The sequence below is a fragment of the Penaeus vannamei genome, chromosome 12 (genome assembly GCF_042767895.1).
Source record: "Penaeus vannamei isolate JL-2024 chromosome 12, ASM4276789v1, whole genome shotgun sequence".
Lineage (NCBI taxonomy): Eukaryota > Metazoa > Arthropoda > Malacostraca > Decapoda > Penaeidae > Penaeus > Penaeus vannamei.
The window spans coordinates 36,777,279-36,795,132 of NC_091560.1; the positions used below are offsets into that span (position 1 = coordinate 36,777,279).

At 38.4% G+C, this 17,854-nt stretch overlaps 1 protein-coding gene across 1 annotated transcript in view; it reads right to left on the reverse strand.

The window, feature by feature from the left end:
- Window positions 1-8,221: 8,221 nt before the first annotated feature.
- Rab35 (RAS oncogene family member Rab35) overlaps window positions 8,222-17,854 on the reverse strand; it is a 37,636-nt gene continuing 28,003 nt past the window's right edge. Inside the window, exons 3-6 of the mRNA XM_070128250.1 lie at window positions 15,517-15,641; window positions 14,730-14,854; window positions 13,600-13,738; window positions 8,222-12,991 (exon numbers count right to left, since the gene is read on the reverse strand). Of these exons, the coding sequence (XP_069984351.1) occupies window positions 13,610-13,738; window positions 14,730-14,854; window positions 15,517-15,641 (379 nt within the window). The 3' untranslated portion in view covers window positions 8,222-12,991; window positions 13,600-13,609. The remainder of the gene's footprint in view (window positions 12,992-13,599; window positions 13,739-14,729; window positions 14,855-15,516; window positions 15,642-17,854) is intronic.

A 17,854-nucleotide genomic window follows, 5' to 3' on the forward strand; every position in this document is an offset into this window, starting at 1 on the left:
CATGATCTCTACAGGCCCTTACTCTCCTCTTCCAGCAAGGTCTCCAAAATTAAATTGGCCAAAGATTCCTTCCACATCTGCCCCAATTATTCCAGCATTCATTGACTGTTAGGCCCTAGAGGCTGCCATAGGTCCTCCATCAATATTGCCAAGATTACTTTCTGTAGACATGACCTCCCCCATGATGTTTATATTGGCGGAGAGTCCTTGTCCTACCTCATCAACTTCCCCCCTGCCCAGTCAATGTCAGAACTGTTGGCATCTAGTCCATCCTGCCAAGCACTTCCACTCCACAGCCCAATACCCTCTGTGTGACCAACCAGGTAATGATCGATCAAACCTCTGCACTCACATGTGCCAATTGTTATGGCTCCCATAATTTATTTTGTTGCCCTACTTACAAGTTTAAGTCTAAGTCTGAGGTGACAATTCTCAGAATTGAACTTGGCCTCACTTCACGATGCCAGACAGGAAGAATTTCCGCAATTTTTTTTTTTCTCTTACTCCCCACTGTATCTATTCCTCCTCCATCTTACTTTTCCACTTCTACCCCCTCCCTCTCCCAGTCAAATTCTTTTGTCATTCTAAATCCAGACACCCCCTTCTCTATCACTGCACCAACACCTATTTATCTTCCTCCTCACTCAACCTGTTCCACACCACCTTTTCCACACTCTTTCCTCCCCCCCCCCCCAATCCCTTGCCCATTGTTGTGGGGGGCTTAGAAGACAGAGACTGAGACCCAATGCAGGAATCTCCCCTGCCTAGGGCCTGAGCTCTTGACTTAACAAATTTTGCATGGTATTTTCTCCCTCCAGCTCTTTTGTTTCCATCCATTCTCCAACCCCTTCTACTATCTACTTCCTAAGGTGTAAGAGCTGTGCTGAAAGGATGAAAGGCTGACTTTGTGCCAGTCCTGAACTACCTGAGGGAATCATGGGCACGGTATTCCCTTTTTGTTTTTTAGCCCTTTCCCCTTAAGGAGACCCTGAGAGGTGGACTGTTTATTTCCCCAACATAGCCAAGGCTTCCCATGGCCAGTAATGAAGAAGTAATACCCATATTAGAGGCAATGAGGCTTAATGGTTAATGGTTAAAATAAATGTGCTATACATCTAAGGTCATATAGCACTATAGGAAGGTATAGAAAAGGGGATGTCAGGTGATAGTTGCTATGTGTCAACTATCTAGAGGAGTGTTGAGAGGTTGAAGAAGGGGGAAAAGGTTATGGTGGTTTAGGTAAGTGAGTTAGATCAAGTGAAGGATATTTATGCATCTGAGGAAGGAGAACAGGTTGTCAAGGCAGAAGCTGTGGGATTCTGTAAGGATGTCTGATATGTTGGGAGGTCGGCAAAGAGAGGATAGGTGTGGAAAAGCAGAGGTACGTGCTGTATTAAAGCGTGGACAGGACAAGAGAATGTGTGGAACTGAAAGAGGGATGTTACATAGAGGACCAATGTAGGAGAGCTATAGCTTATGAGTGATATTGCATATGGTACGTATTGGGGAATCTGGGGGAGAAGGAGCTAGGGGGTGTGAAGGAGGGGTATTAGGAGGTAGGGAATTTGGGGAAGGGTATTGTTGTGACATGAGTGATTCTCGTGTGTATCTGGGAAGGAGTGCAAAAGATAAGACGGGATGGAGGGAGGGAGAATGTGCCTTTAGTTGGGGTTGAAGGGGGTGGGTTGTGTTGGGAGGGAGTAGATGTGGGGGGAGTATTAGTGGTAGGAGGGTGGATATCGGAAGGATGGATAGTTTAAGTTGAAGGGGATGTGTTGTCTTGGGAGGGATTAGGAGGAAGGGGTGTAGGGGTGCTGTGAGTAAGAGGGGGATGGATATCGGAGGTGGACAGAATTGAGGGGGTTAGGTTGTGTTGAGAGGGAGTAGGAGGAAGGGGTGTAGGGGGAATATTAGTAGGAAGGGTATGAATATCGGCAACCACTTCAAGTGTGGAATGAGCATGAGTTATGGGATCTTGTGTCTTAAGCATATAACTTTGGATGTCATCCATTGTTTCTGCAGTGCAATTGGTTGGAGAGTTTTGTGAGAAGGTAATTGTTTCTGCAATGGAGTTGGTTGGAGAGTTTTATGGGATAAAGGTTTTCATATGAGGGCGGGAAGAGGAGACTGGTGTCTCAGGAATAAAGGTAAAGGTAGGTGGAGGTGATTGTGCTGTAGGGGAAGAAGGGTTAGTCTGTCTACTGCGGGTAGTGCGGGGAGGGAGAGGGGATGGTGTTGGGGCTGTAGTTGAGACTGGAGCTGTGGTTGAGATTGGGATGTCTGGGTTTAGAGTGGCAAAAGAATTGGTCTGAGGGAGGTAGAATGTAGAAGTGATTGGGGCTGTAGTTGATATTGGAGCTGTGGTTGAGATTGGGGTGTCTGGGTTTAGAGTGGCAAAGGAATTGGTCTGGGGGATGTAGAAGTGGAAATGAGGACATCTTGGGGTGGAGGGGGAGGGGCTGAGCGAACGATGTTACTAGAGTATGGAGTATGAGAGAAACCTTGTCGACGTGCTTCCTGTCTGGCTTCACGTAAAGTGAGATCATTTTTGTATCTGAGAGTTGCTACCTCAGATTCAAACTTGTAAGTGGGACAGCCTCTATAAAATACATTGTGGGGGCCGCCGCAGTTAGCACATGTTCGTGTTTGTGCTGAGCAGTTTGATCGGTTATGACCAGGTCGGGCACATATGGGGCATCGGTCTGTGGAATGGCAATGTTTGGCAGGATGTCCAAAGCGCCAACAGTTTTGACATGGACGGGGAGGGGGTTGATATGGTTGAACAGGGAGGGATTGTCCACCGATGTAGATACATAAGGGAAGGTCATGTGTATGGAAGGTAATTTTGGCAATGTTGGTCGGATTCTTTCATTGACCTTTAGGAGGAATGGTGTAGCAATGTACTGATTTCACATCTTGGTCTTTGAGGCATCCTAATAAGTCTTCTCCACAGTCTGACCAATCTTTGGTATCGACTGGGCAGTTTGCTGCGGAGAGAGACAGTTCCGGTACAGGTATTAAGGGTTGGATGAGGTTCTGCAGGAATGGAGTTGCCAGAATGATCAGTTAAATTTGATAGTGCTATAGATTCAGTTTCTGATCTGACTGTTACAAGACGGGAGCGATCGCGTCTGGTATAGAAAGGGACTCTGCCTACTTGTTTTTGGAGGCATTGTTGAAAGAGAAGAGTGTTGCCTGAGTAAGGAGCTGTAGAAGGGATCACAAAAAATCAGTCCCATTTAGCTTGGCTAAACAGAGTATTTAAGATATCTGTAGGGTTGGTGGTGGTGGATGGTTGGGGACGGGTGGAAGAGGGAGTATTATGGAATGATGGAGAATAAGGCTGCAAGGTAGTAATAAGGGAGGATTGCTTGATGAAGGTTGCAGGGGTAGAGTTGATGAATTTGAGGAAGTTGGGTGGATAGGAATGTCTTCTGGAGATTTATTCTCTGCTTGGGTGGGTAATGCACTAGTAGGCATTGAGGAGTGGGTAGTAGTTTGTGTTCGGAGCCGTGGTCAAAGGAGAGCCTGGGTTAGGGCTATTTGATAAAGGGGCTAGCCTCATTGCCTCTAATAAAGGGATTACATTTTCATTACTGGTCATGGGGAACCTGGATTATATAAAAGGCATCAACTGGTCCACCTCCATCGCTAGTGAAAGGTAAGGGCTAGATTAGTCGGGAGTACCGTGCCCATAGTTCCCACAGGCCGTTTAGGACTGGCACAAGGTCAGCCTTTCATCCTCTCAGTGCGGCTCTCACACCTTAGGAAGTAGATAGTAGAAGGGGATGGAGAAGGGATGGAAACAAAAGCTGGAGGGGGAAAAGACCATGCAAAATTAGTTGCGTCGAGGGCTGAGGCCCTAGGCAGGGGAGATCCCTGCATTGGGTCTCAGTCTCCGTCTCCTAAGCCCCCCCACAACAACAACAAGCAAGGGATTGAGGGGGGGCAATGAGGCTTGCCCCTTCATCATATAGCCCCACCAGTTCAAACTCTACCAGATCCCCAACCCCAGCCTCTCCTTTGTCCACAACTCTGAACACAACTACTATCCACTCTTCAATGCCTGTGCATTATCCACCCAAGTTGACTCCTTATCTCTCAACTTCATCAACTCTACCCCCACAGCCTTCTTCACCAATCACATCATCTTCCCATATTACTACCTTACAGCCTTATTCTCCATCTCTCCATAAAACTACCCCCCTCAACAATACTCCCTCTTCCACATATCCCTGTCCTTCTACCACCCTCAACTCTACCAGTATCTTAAATTCTCTATTTAGCCGAGCCAAATGCGACCAATTTTTTTTTTTGTGATCCCCCTAACAGCTCCTTACTCAGGCAACAATCTTCTCTTTCAACAATGTCTGCAAGAGCAAGTGGGCAGAGTACCCGACCCGATCGTTCCCGTCTCGTAACAGTTACATATGAAACTGAAGCTATAGCATTATCAAATCTAACTGATTTCTCATTCCTGCAGAACCTCATTCAACTCTTAATACTTGTACTGGAACTGTCTCTATCTCCCCAGCAAGCTGCCCTATGGATATCAATTGGTCAGATTGTGGAGAGTACTTACTCGGATGTCTCAAAGACCATGATGTGATACCAGTACAGTGCTACTCCATTCCTCTTAGAGGTAATCGAAAGAAACCCACTAACATTGCCAAAATTACTTTCCATACACATGACCTTCGCTTCCGTATCCACATTGGTGGACAATCCCTCCCTGTTCGACCATACCAACCTCCTCCATGTCACTGTCAAAACTGTTGGCGCTTTGGACATCCTGCCAAACACTGGCATTCCACAGACTGATGCCTCTACTTGTGCCCGACCCTGTCATAACTGATCAAACTGCCCTGTACAAACACACACGTGCTAACTGCGGCAGCCCCTATAATGTATTTTATACAGGCTGTCCCACTTACAAGTTGGAATCTGAGGTAGCAAATCTCAGATACAAATATGGTCTCGCTCTACATGAAGCCAGACAGGAAACATGCTGACAAGGTTTCTCTTATACTCCCTACTCTAGTAATGTTCCTCGTTCTGCCCCTCCCCCTCCACCCCAAGATGCTCCTACACCCTCCCCTATACCTACTTACCTCCCCACTTCCACTTCTACATTCTACCTCTCCCAGTCAAATTCTTTTACCACTCTAAATCCAGACACCCCAATTTCACCTACAGCTACAATCTCGACTACAGACTAAACGTTCATCCCCCTTCTTCCCATACCGCATACTCCCCTCCACCTACCTTTGCCTTTATTCCTCATACACCAGTCTCCTCTTCCCCTCATCATAAGAAAAACTTTTGTCTCACAAAACTCTCCACCTAACTCCACTGCAGATACTATGGAAGATATTCAAAGCTATATGCTTGAGAGACAAAATTCCACAACTCATACTCCCTCCACACTCAAAGTGACTGCCGATATCTATCCCCCTCCTGCTCATATTTCAACTACACCCTTTCCTCCTAAACCCCTCAATTCCGCCTACTACCGATATCCATCATCCTCCTACTCATATTCCCCCGTCACCCCTCCCTCCCAACCCATCCTCCTCAACTACAACTACTGCTGATATCCATCCTCCTGCCACCCATTCTCCTCCTGCTCATATTCCCTTACACCACTTCCTCCTACTCACTCCCAACACAACCCATCACCCTCAACTCCAAATACATGTACATTCTCCATCACTCCATCATTTCCACTCCCTCCTGGATACACACATGAAGCCCTTATGTAATTCCCTTACCTACACCCATAATAGTCCATTCACACAGCAACTCCTTTACAATCTTTAAACTCTCAAGATTACTCTAGCTAGTTGATACATAGCAACTATCACCCTTCACTCCTCCTTTAATATACTTTCCTATAGTGCTATATGACCTTAGATGTCTAGCTCATTTATTTTGCTTAACTATTAACCATTCCACCCTCTCATGACACCAGTTTCCTCTTCTCTCTCTCATACGATTTTTTTTTTCTCAAACCTCCCCAATGAAGTCCATTGCAGAAAGTCTTGAAGGTATTCAAATCAACAGAGACCCCTCATCGACCCTCCAAACTCACTACTACCACTCACTCTACACTCAACATGAATGCCAATATCCTACTCCCTCCCAAGATACCCTATCCCCCTGCTTGAACTATATCAACCCCCAACTATCTCCACTATCCCTATCATCTGAGTCAGTATCCTCCTAGATACACGTGCATCCCTTTTCTCACAATAATGCCCTTCCCCATATCCTCCACCTCCTCCCCTTCATCTCATGTCTCATCCCCTGGCTCCTCCTTTCCTCCAACTCATCCAACACACATTTTTACCCTCATCACATGCTGATTACTTTGAAACAGATCTAATACATTGGAATTTTCATAGTTTCCTTTCTCACAGACCTGATCTTTATCATATCCTTCCTTCTTATAACCCATCTATTCTCTGCCTCCAAGAGAGACATCCTCCTGTACAAGTTCCCAAATACCATTTTGTGTTTTCCTCACTCCCCTTGTCTTGCTTATACTTATCCATCAGAAAACATGTTATTCCACCCTTGCACGTTTATTCACATCTTTCTAAGCCGCTGGAAGAGTTATTTCAGTCTACTTCTCCCTTTCCCACCAACTTTGTTGCTATTATTTTTCTACTCTAATCCCTTTTCCTCATAGCTGATTTTATCTGCCACCACTCTCTTTGGGACAAATCCACCACTACTTCCTGTGGCCGATCCTTGGAATGTTTCTTCCCCACAACTGCCCTAATTTTTCTTAACCCCTAGCCACCGTGTGGCATGTACATACATGCCATGGCTGTTGTGGACCGAAAGACGGATGGCATCGTGTCATGCCCATTCCCACGCCGCTGGCTCGTTGGACGGAGTTTGTTTTTCTCCGATAGTAGTGGCTTCATTTATATGGTAAAGATTTTAGGCAATGGCCCCTATTTAATAATATTTCTATTAATTATAGCAAAATAAAAGCTTTTATGTGCTAAATGTCACATGCAAACTACTGATCGAGCTGGGCGCAAACAGGGGAAACTGCCGATGTGCGCCAACAACCACGTCCATACATCCACTTGCCAAACATTTTTACCTGTCAGCATTGGGTTAAGTCACACTTCACACACTTTGATATTTGCACACAATCTTTTTCATGCCTTGATCTTTCTCTATGCTTTCCTTCTCTCCACTTAGACTTCCACTGGTCAATTATTTATTTATTGAAAAATTTCTACCGTGTCAGCATCTAAGGTAGACACACATTCAAATTATAGTGATAGGGTAAGGCTCTGTGGTAAAGCCCATGGATAAGAAATCCCACACTTTCTCCTATGACTAACACATTCTTCTCTTGATCTTATTCCCTCTCTGCTTATTCCTACCTTAACCCATCTGCTCATTCTATCTGTCTTTACATATCTAGCACATGTATTTTGCTTTTTATCCATTAACCATTAAACAAGAGCAAAAAAGTGATCATCTGTAAATGGCTTAGCTATGTCTTAAATTGATTACAACTGATGCTTAGAAGTACCTTTCTATTATTATTTGTTTTATCATAATTTATGTTCCCAAATAATTTCAAGTTTCTGAACTCCTTAAACCCACTCACATTTAGAGTTCCCAGTACCATACCAAACCGCATACCAAGATGCGCCATCTGTTCAAGAACATAAAATGCAGGAAACAAATTTACCTTGCCCTTTACTCTATGGCTGCTGCATAAATTATTTAGATAATGAGGCTAAAAATTTTACCTCAATGACCACAAACAAATAATTATTTATTGCACAGAACATAGTACAGGCTCAACTATGCATTATGTAATATGTAATAAGTCGTCATCCCAGCATGAGAGTCAGTCAGTCAGCCATGATGCAATAGGGCATCACTAGGGATTGAGAGGGTTAATCCAACAAAGCTTAATATTTATCTCCAGTAAAATTTGTTGTTTAAGTCAATGTCTAAATAATGATTTATGTTAAAATATATGGCATACAGGTCTCTAAATCATTAATTAACAGGTAAAGTAACAGATTTTTTTTTTAATATGCCTTGATTTTAAGAATACTGGATTTCCTCTTATCAATGAACATGCACTTGAAAATCCTTAATCTTAGTCTATTAGAAGACAATGTAACATTCAAATTATCAATGTTAATGGCTCTTCGAGGTTGCCTTGGGAAAATAAAATACATTTTCTTTACACATTACAATATTTACATCATATACAAACCTTGTGACATTCTGCAATAGACTGTTACATCACTAATAATCATAGTAATATCAGGTTTATGTAGATCCCACAAGTCAGCTGTTGCCTCACAAAAACCATCACTCAGTTTTAAAAAGACAAAAACACTCAGAAATCATTCACAAAAAGTACAGATGTGGAATGATTGTAGGATACTTACAGTAATGATAAGCTCATGAGTTGAGGCACAATGCTAATAATAATATTCAAACCCAAGATTTTAATAATTAAATTTACATTTGGACATCCTATGGCTTATCTTCTGCCTCTGGAAGGCACATGTGCAAATACGTTATTTTACTCTAAATGTAATGAAACATCAAAAACATATTTAATTCTTATGAATCTTATGAAACATTATTTTTACAATATGGAGCAGTGGTTCTCTTAATATACATGTCAGTATGGGACTGTGACTATTTCTCTGATATTAACACATTCTGGTAATTAAATTATATAGAGAGAAAGTTGCAGACATCACAATAACGGGAAGCATTATAAAGCCTAATAATGGAAGCAGATTGTCAATTAGGACACATCATTGGGGGAATTGTTACACTTTTTAAAAATAACAATGAGCTTTCAAAGTCATAAGTCATTGCCTGAATACTTATCAACACATCAAAATCTTGTTCCAGCCATGGACATTATACCTTACACAAACATTACAAATATGGAAAACAGAATCACATTTACTAGGCAACTTTCCTTCAGAAGCAGCACATTTTCTAAACATATTATAGGATGGTATTCTTATTTAACTCTATCATTTCCATAAACCTACTTAAGACCTTGAAATCATTCATATTTACAGCTTGCAGGACTTAAAATATCCATCACGGCTTCCATTTTAAGCATATATTTGGTACCATAAATATGCCTCTATTTAAAAGGTAAAGGGAAGTTTCACTGTACTAGCTTGTAAAAAGAACAGACAAAATATTCAGAAATTTACTAATGAAATTTGATGACGTAGATTCATTTAATGACATGAACTGATGAAAGTGGTCAGTACTTACAGACAAAGTCCCTCCCAGATTTGGGTCCTATAATACTTGCCTGCTGTTAAACCAAACAAGCTTACACTAATTCAACAAGCATAAACATAATGCACATTTTTCAGGCAAAAAGAAAAACTAAACGGAATGCACAAAGCATGTCTCACATATACTAAAGGTTCTATTTCCCCCCCTTGAATGAATAACACTGATAAATAAATAGTCTCTCCACAAAAATTTGTTCTTACACCTTATTTCAACTATGTCTCCCAGTTAAAGGATGTTTGTTGTTAGGGTATTACATTTCAGAATTGACACTACTACAAGTGCTGGCTGAGGGGTCTACACAAGTTCAACCAAATCAGTAACATTACAGCCATATAGAAATCTGCTTTAATAAAAGAACCTGATTTAACCATTGCAAAATGATGTATTCCTCTTCACATGGTGTTATCTCAAATATCATCATCTTAATGATAAAAGTTAAATCTTAAATATGAGCTGTACAAGCCAAACGACAAGTACTAAAGAGGTCTCCCTTTTCTTTTCCATATGAAGTTAAAATGACCATCATCACAAAATTATACAGACTGCCAATGCACATACCTTAAGACACTAGTTAACACATTAATATGCCAATGCACATCTTCTGAGATACTGATGAAATATGTATTCTGGAAATACAACACAAAGCTTCAAAAGAATATAATTGAAAAATCATAGAAATCAAACCACATTCTTGAAATACATATGGCAAATGAACTTCTTTGCATGTCTGGAGATGTAACTAAGTGTATATCTAATGCCTTGTAAGATTTCCCATGTAGAGTTTCCTAAACATATGTAATACTCTGCTTGTAACCCTTAAAAAATAAATATATATCTTTAAAGAAATTATCCTCTAAGACAAAGGAACAATGAAAGGGAAGCTGGAAGAGAAAGGAAGCAGATGAAAAGAGAGAGTGAGAGTGAGTGGGTGAGTTATTGGCAGGGAGAGGGAGAGCAAGGAGAGGAGGAGAGAAAGGGACAACAAAAGATGACCAACAGTACAGGAAGGACAAAAAGCAGGAAGACAGGGAAGGAAAGAAGAAAATCAGGGAGAGGGAGAAAAAGAGAAAAGAAAGAACAGACAGATAATTGCTAGGAATGCAGAAAAGAAGTACAAAGGGAGATGAAAGCAAGAGATGGGAAGGAAAAATTAATAGAGATTAGAAATTTGCATACCTTTTTCTACTAGCAACTGGTTTTAAAGGGTGAAAAGTAATGACGATAATTTCTAAAAGGTATGACTAGTTTTGAATATACGTTTTTCTAAATGGTTTGCGATACGACTCTGCTGCTTGTCAACAAGATTATTTTCATACTAAATATATACAATATTTCTTTTTTTCAGTGAAAAAAGGCATTATGCTCAAAAGCCACTGACTGACTGAGCCTAAATCATTCAACATCTATATCAAGCAGGGAAAAAAATTCCCCTTGTATGGAATGTAGCTATCATTTACTGTCTTTCTATTTCTTCTTCATTGCTTCTATTTTCACACTTCAAATGTGCATATTTTTACAAATCATGACTATAATAGGAAATATGTGTCAATTTTACAGTACTGAAGATAATAGTCTTAAAAAAAGAAAAAAAAAAAAGAAGACAACAAAACTAAATTATTGACCTAACTGTATAAAAATATACTCATAAAAAATGAAGAATAATTAATAAACAAACAATTGCATTTCTTGCAATACTTGCAATACCAAAAATGAAATTAGATTATGGCTCATGAGAAAACACCCATATATCTTTGATAAGAGGAAGTGTAACATCATTTCACCAGGGAACATGCTTTTGGTAAAGGACCAGCCTTTTCATAAAACATTCCTATGTACAAATGAGCAGAAAATCACATGCGATTCTCTGAAATGATTTCCTGGAATGCAATGACTGCACTATAGTTCAAATAATAAGGCTTACTGACATGAGTTGAAGATGAACAAGTTCAGCTGTGTGGGTCTACTTTTTCATGCTCTAGCTAAATGACAGCTGAGTATTAAATGAGCAATAGCATATATAAATTCAAGATGTTAACAACCAACCTTAAATTCATACAAGAAATGTAATTTAAAATTTATGCATCCTTTTAAAATGTTGCATTTTCTCTCTTAAGTTAATGTATATTGATGCTACCCCAGTGCATGAACTAGTATGATACTAATGTGTTTTGAATATCACGTTAAAAAACAGGACAGAAAAGAAAATCTCTCAAGATTAAAAGAGAAAATTACATTGTAATGGGTATTCACACATTAGGTTTTCAACTTATTTGAGTAGAGAAACTATGAATAAAAAATATTACCATGCATAACACTGCCTCCACATTTCAGAGGTCAAGAATATCAGATTTTGAAGGTACTGGGTGATGTCATTCAAGAAGATTATAAACGATCACTGACTCTTAAGAGTTCATCTGATAAAAGTAAAGTACTTTACATATATTTAAAAATATGTCCTTCCTAAAGCAAGTGTATACAGTAAACAGGTGATACAAATACTTTAGATGTGAATGTATCCATTATGCATGAATATGGAATACTGTGTAATAGAAACTATGAGAAATCCCTCCCCCCTACAAAATCAAGAGTGTAAGGACAATAAAAATAAATAGTGATTACAAGAATGCATACCTTCATGCTTAAGCATATCCAAAGAAGAGGTGTGACATCATCAAAAGCCATAATAAAAGTGTAAACATTGTGCATAGGCAATCATTTATTATCAAAATATGGCATTTCACTGCCTTAGCTATACAAGTATTTTTTCACATCTTATTAGCAGAGTATTTAACACCCTTAGAATCCATGCAAAGTTTGTTCTACCTAATATTACAAAAAAATATTGATATATTCCCGTCAAAATATCTCAAATATTCAATATACATTGTGCACATATTGTCAGTTACCACATTTGTTTCTTTTTTTTTTTACAATTATATAAATATTCCCCCCCAAAAATAAAAATTTAATAATCTGCATATTACAAGGTTTGCCATATCTTAAAATAAGAAAGGCTTGCACATTAGTTCCTCTATTTCATGAAAATGTTTGCCATGACCAAAACGTGAAGAAAAGTTTTGTACACTATGACCATTAGGCAGAAATTTTGAAGACAAAGAAATCTCTGGTACTGTAAAACTGATAAATCTTTACTGAAGGTTTAACTTTAGTTACATTCAGTCATCTTTATCGTTGCCAATAAAATTTTATTTGTTTTGAAACAGCCCAGACCTATATTGCAAAATATCCATGTATCTAACTGGCAGCTATCAATCATTTTTAAACACTGAAATATACTGTAGTACTGCATCTATAATGTATGATCAAATTAGCACTCATGTATCAAAGGACAAATTCAGATGATGTTTATATTCCATTAAATTAAGACTAATAAAAAAACAGGATCTTGCAATGGGCATCCTCTTAAAAAATCACTTGAAAATAAATTAAAAGATGTGGAGAAAGAAGGAACAATTGTAATAATAAGTCTTTCATATATTTCTCTGGCAATACACACTCACAGCATACATACACATAGTAATACTCTTATATCTACAAAAATCTCCTCTCATTCACTACTTATACATAAAGAAAACCAACAAATGTCCAAACACACTCTGTAAGTGCTGCACATCACAGCACAATCTTGGTTCCGATATGTGATGATCTGCAATATAAAATGAAATATAAACGTTTAAATTATTTCACGCTCTGATTTTCACTTATCTCATCTATTTAAAGAATTAAATGAAATGGAACTTCAGCTTGCAAGTCTTATACAATACCTAAATTAAACAAAAATATACAATCTAAAATCTGAGCATGAAGAAGGCCCACTACATAAAGACTGAACTCAAATAAGGAAAGTACCCAAAATAAAACTGAATCGCTAATATTCTGTCCCTGCTCATCACTAAAATTGTAAAGATTCTATCTAATTTACTGTCTTTTACCCTATCTTTTCCCCCTTGCTGTATACTCTCATCACTAGCACTCTATTCACAAAAGTACTTCTTTCTTAATGAAATAGCCAAGTGACATAAAGGGTCAAATAAAAGTTGGGGGCATGATATTTGGATTCAAGAGTCAAAACTGACAATTCATACATTTGTAGTACTCACTGGTGAAGCACGGGCTGGGGAGACTACATCGACAAGAAATGTCCTAATCTATTACACATCTCATAGGCTTTGTCTTCCCTATCTAGTTCTTTTTTCCCCGGACTGCTCAAACAAAATTTTAATCTGTAATTGCTGAGAAGAGAAACATAATTACCAAATGCCTGCTAGCAACATTTCTGTTTGCCTTTTCCTTTCTTTGGGTTATGAAGGCGAACAGGGTCACTGGTGGCACTCTGTCGATCTTTTTGCTCCTTCTTGGTTTGTAAAACCATCTTGGTCATAACTGTGAACATCTGAAAGGGGGAACAAACAAAATTAATAACTAATAACTTAGGAGACAACTGTTAATACTTCAATATCACTTTTATATTCACCATAAACATGCTTATTCAAATATGGATGCACACTATCAATCTAGGGTTACGAGAGCATTGTTTAACCCCCTGCCAATGGTTCTCATCAATGCCAAACTGAACCACAGGCCCGGTACTATGCAGTTAGGTGCTTAAAATTCAGAGCAGAGGAAGCAGGTCTTTTCCTCACTATCTGCAACTTTGGCAGTAACATGTATGACTCTTTAAACAGAAGAAACTTTAAATACATTTCAGCTCTACTGTGGAAGACCATATCTTTTCAAAGATCACAGACAGGACCAAACAGTCTGTCCTTTTAAGTACAATGATGTGCAGGCTGTCCAAAAATAGTTTGCTCTTTTCCTCCTTTCATGTCAATGAGACACATGTAGTTTCCACTTATATATATATCTCATAGTGTATAGCATATTTCCTCCAGCCACATCCCACAACTCCATTCTTCATTAAGGTTCTCCTCTCCCAAAGCCTGTCGCCCAAACATGTTCCCCACCTCTTTCTTCTTGTGACTTGAATGTAGCGTGTGGAATATTCCATATAACTAAACCCTCCCATTTTCACTATTTACACACATAAAAAAAGGTGAATATATAAATATAAAGTTTAGTGTACAACATAATGAAAATATACTTTTGTTGCTTTACAGGTCTTTATTTGCATGTTTACGGTAACTAATTCTAATTTTGATTTATATGCAAGGGCTAACTGTGATAACTTTTAAAACTCAGACACTCTTATGTACAGTATATCTGAATAATGAAAGAAATATAAATTTTCTGGTGTGTAAAATCAACCATTTGGTAGGGGGCAGACAAGCTGGACAATTTTTGGTTCTTAAAGGTTATGGGTAACTTTTATAACCACCATTCTTATCTCACACTTATGATAAAAAAACAAAACAAGCAAAACATACCTCTTCAACATTAATATTATCCTTTGCACTAGTTTCAAAGAGATGAATATTCATCTGATCTGCAAACCGCTTTGCATCTTCATAGAGTACTACCTTCCTGTCTGGACAATCATTTTTATTCCCAACTGAAATAAATTGAAAAAGGGCGATGAAAATATTTATATGTGCATGAAGTATGCAGATTCCATACTCAGATCTGTGGAAGCAGAGCTGAGGGAAGTCGCTAAGGAGGTGAGAGAGACTGTACAAGGTACAGTGGAGGACAAGCAAGGGGAGATCAAGCCAGGTTTACATCACACACGCATACTCACGAACATACACTCATACACATGCATGCACACACACACATTCACGCACATGCACTCGTACACACGCATGCACACACACACTCACGCACATGCACTCGTACACACGCATGGACACACATACTCACAGACATACACTCGTACACATGCATGCACAGACACACTCACGCACATACACTCGTAAACACGCATGCACACACACTTTCACTCACATCTCTGTCTTTCTCTCTCCCACACACATGCACACACACACGCAGACACACACACACACAGACACACACATGTATATGCACACACACACATATAACATCAAATAAAAATAACAATAATATAAATAATAAAACTTCAGATAATCTTTCTACTAAATATAAATATACAACTTTTGTGTTTATGGAACTAAATATAAGATAATGACCAGGAACAATCAATGAATTCTATCATAAATCAACCAATCAAAAAATGAAAATCACTTTTCCTCTTACCTAATATTCTGTTGACTACTTCACAATTCTGTTCTATTTCATGAAGCCAGCGTTTAACATTTGCAAAACTTTCCCCGTTGGTTACGTCATAGACAACTATAACACCATGCGTGCCACGGTAGTACCTACAAAATAAAGCATTAAAAATTTACAATACACAGAATAAAACAAATTACATATCATTTCACAATAATCTATATAAAGACCAAATGTACAAAAAACTTCAAAATTTCAGTAGACAAATATAAATACACACTGTTATTTTCTTCTTTTTTAATTTACTGTGTTCCTTTATCCATTAAAGTTTTGTACAATCTTTAAAACTTGTAAGTTAATTATATTACCACAAGAGAATCCTTTTAATTCTTTACTCAGCAATATCACACCAAACAAACACTAGAAAAGCATTTTAGCATAAAAGGTTTTATTTTGTCTTGGAAACCCTAATCAGGCTAAACTACACAGCTTAGCCAATGAGTAGCTTTTGATCCTGAGCAGTTTAGTACTCTTATTATAAAATTAGCTTCATCAAACACAGATAATCAAGAAGACAATTCCTGTCAGCAATGGAAATAAACAAACACTAATTAACCTGTTGGATCCAGGTGCCTTGCAGCGCACATGAACCATGCCTAGCAACATTCTCGGGTGTGTGACTTGTAGACCTATAATCATGGGACACTCATGCATGGTATCAGGACTCTTGCCTCCTCATTGTAATGCCATTAGCTCTTTTCTGCAGATGCAACTTTGTTATATGCATTTTCTGAGGTCTACATCTGTCATTTGTTATTCTGTATCAAGATGATAATAGACTCTTTGCTGAGCAGACACTCCAGGTAAGTTAAACCTTGTGCAATTGCAGTAATAGTAATTAACACTGTTACCTGTGTCATATTTTATAACTTTTCATTATTCAATTTTCAGTAACGTCTTATAATGCCAGTAACAGCAGACAGTAATAAATTCCTGTGCATAAACATATTATCCTTCCTATAAACAGCCTTATTCCACACATGGTTGATGAATGGTAAACCTCACCTTCATGGGCCAGTGGAAATCCAAAAGATTGCAAACAAAGCCATTTCTGAATTCCTAATACGTCAATCTCCCTCCAAGGCTTGTGCACTCATGACAAGCCTAAAACTGGACAACACTTTCCCATGACAAGACTTTCCTGTTACCTTGCTCAATCCTTTTTTCTTCCATTACAAGAAGTTCCCATCATTTGCCCCTCTGCCAAAATTTTTCATGAAAACCCATCTACATCACCCAGATCCAACAGGTTAAAAACATTGCATTTTTTTGATAAAAAAAAGGCAAACTGTCATGCATACTCTAATTTTATAGTATCTCATCAAAACTATCTATTTATAGAAAATAACTTTTTTATAACACTATGGGAATCAATTATTATATAAAGCCAAAATTACAAGCACATTAAGTCTAATGATCTGCTTTAAAAAAAACTAAGAGTTATTGGTCAAGTTAATTATTAATATCAATAACTCAGCACCGAACTCTGCTTTCCTTCATTGCCTGTAAGTACATTACTTCTGTCACAAGGAACATAGCATGTTTTTGGGCGGGACATAAACAAACATTTATTTTCAACCCAACCTGTATCTGTTTTGGCTAGTAGTCTAGAGGCTGCTCACTCTGCTATAGGAAAAGACCAAATACCTGACTCAGTGTTTGATTAATTATCTCATAATTTTTACATACTTTACATATGCAACTTTTGTTATTGCCAGATGAACTACTCCGGCCCTCTTACCATTGGTTAATCTAAATTCATAACAGTAGCATGTAATCCTTTCTGTTTACTCATATATATCATAATTTCAATGAGATATACTGTGAGTGAAGATCCAGTTCGTTGATCAAATATGACAGTTCTAGAATTTATTTATACCAGTACTTAATAACTACATACAGGCTTAAAAGAATGCCCAAAGCTTGCAGTTCCACTTAGATTGTAACCTCTCACATAAGAACTACAAATATTGATTTCTACCTCTTCATAACACAAACATCTATACATCACACACTCATTCACTCACAAGGGCTAGGATATTGTCTTCCTTAAGCAGGTATGCAACACCTGGGGTCTTTGATTTAAACTATTTGGCAAATTGTGTTGAAACTTTATAGGTACATAGGTATCTGTGTTGCTTACAATTTTTGCAAGCCTGAATGACGTATCTATAATTATGTATATACATATACTTCCACATGTACATATATGTCACAACACTTAATATTAAATTACACAGCACCATTGATACTAATTATTTTCATTTTTTGGCTGTGAATAGTCAGCTAAGTGAAGTATTTT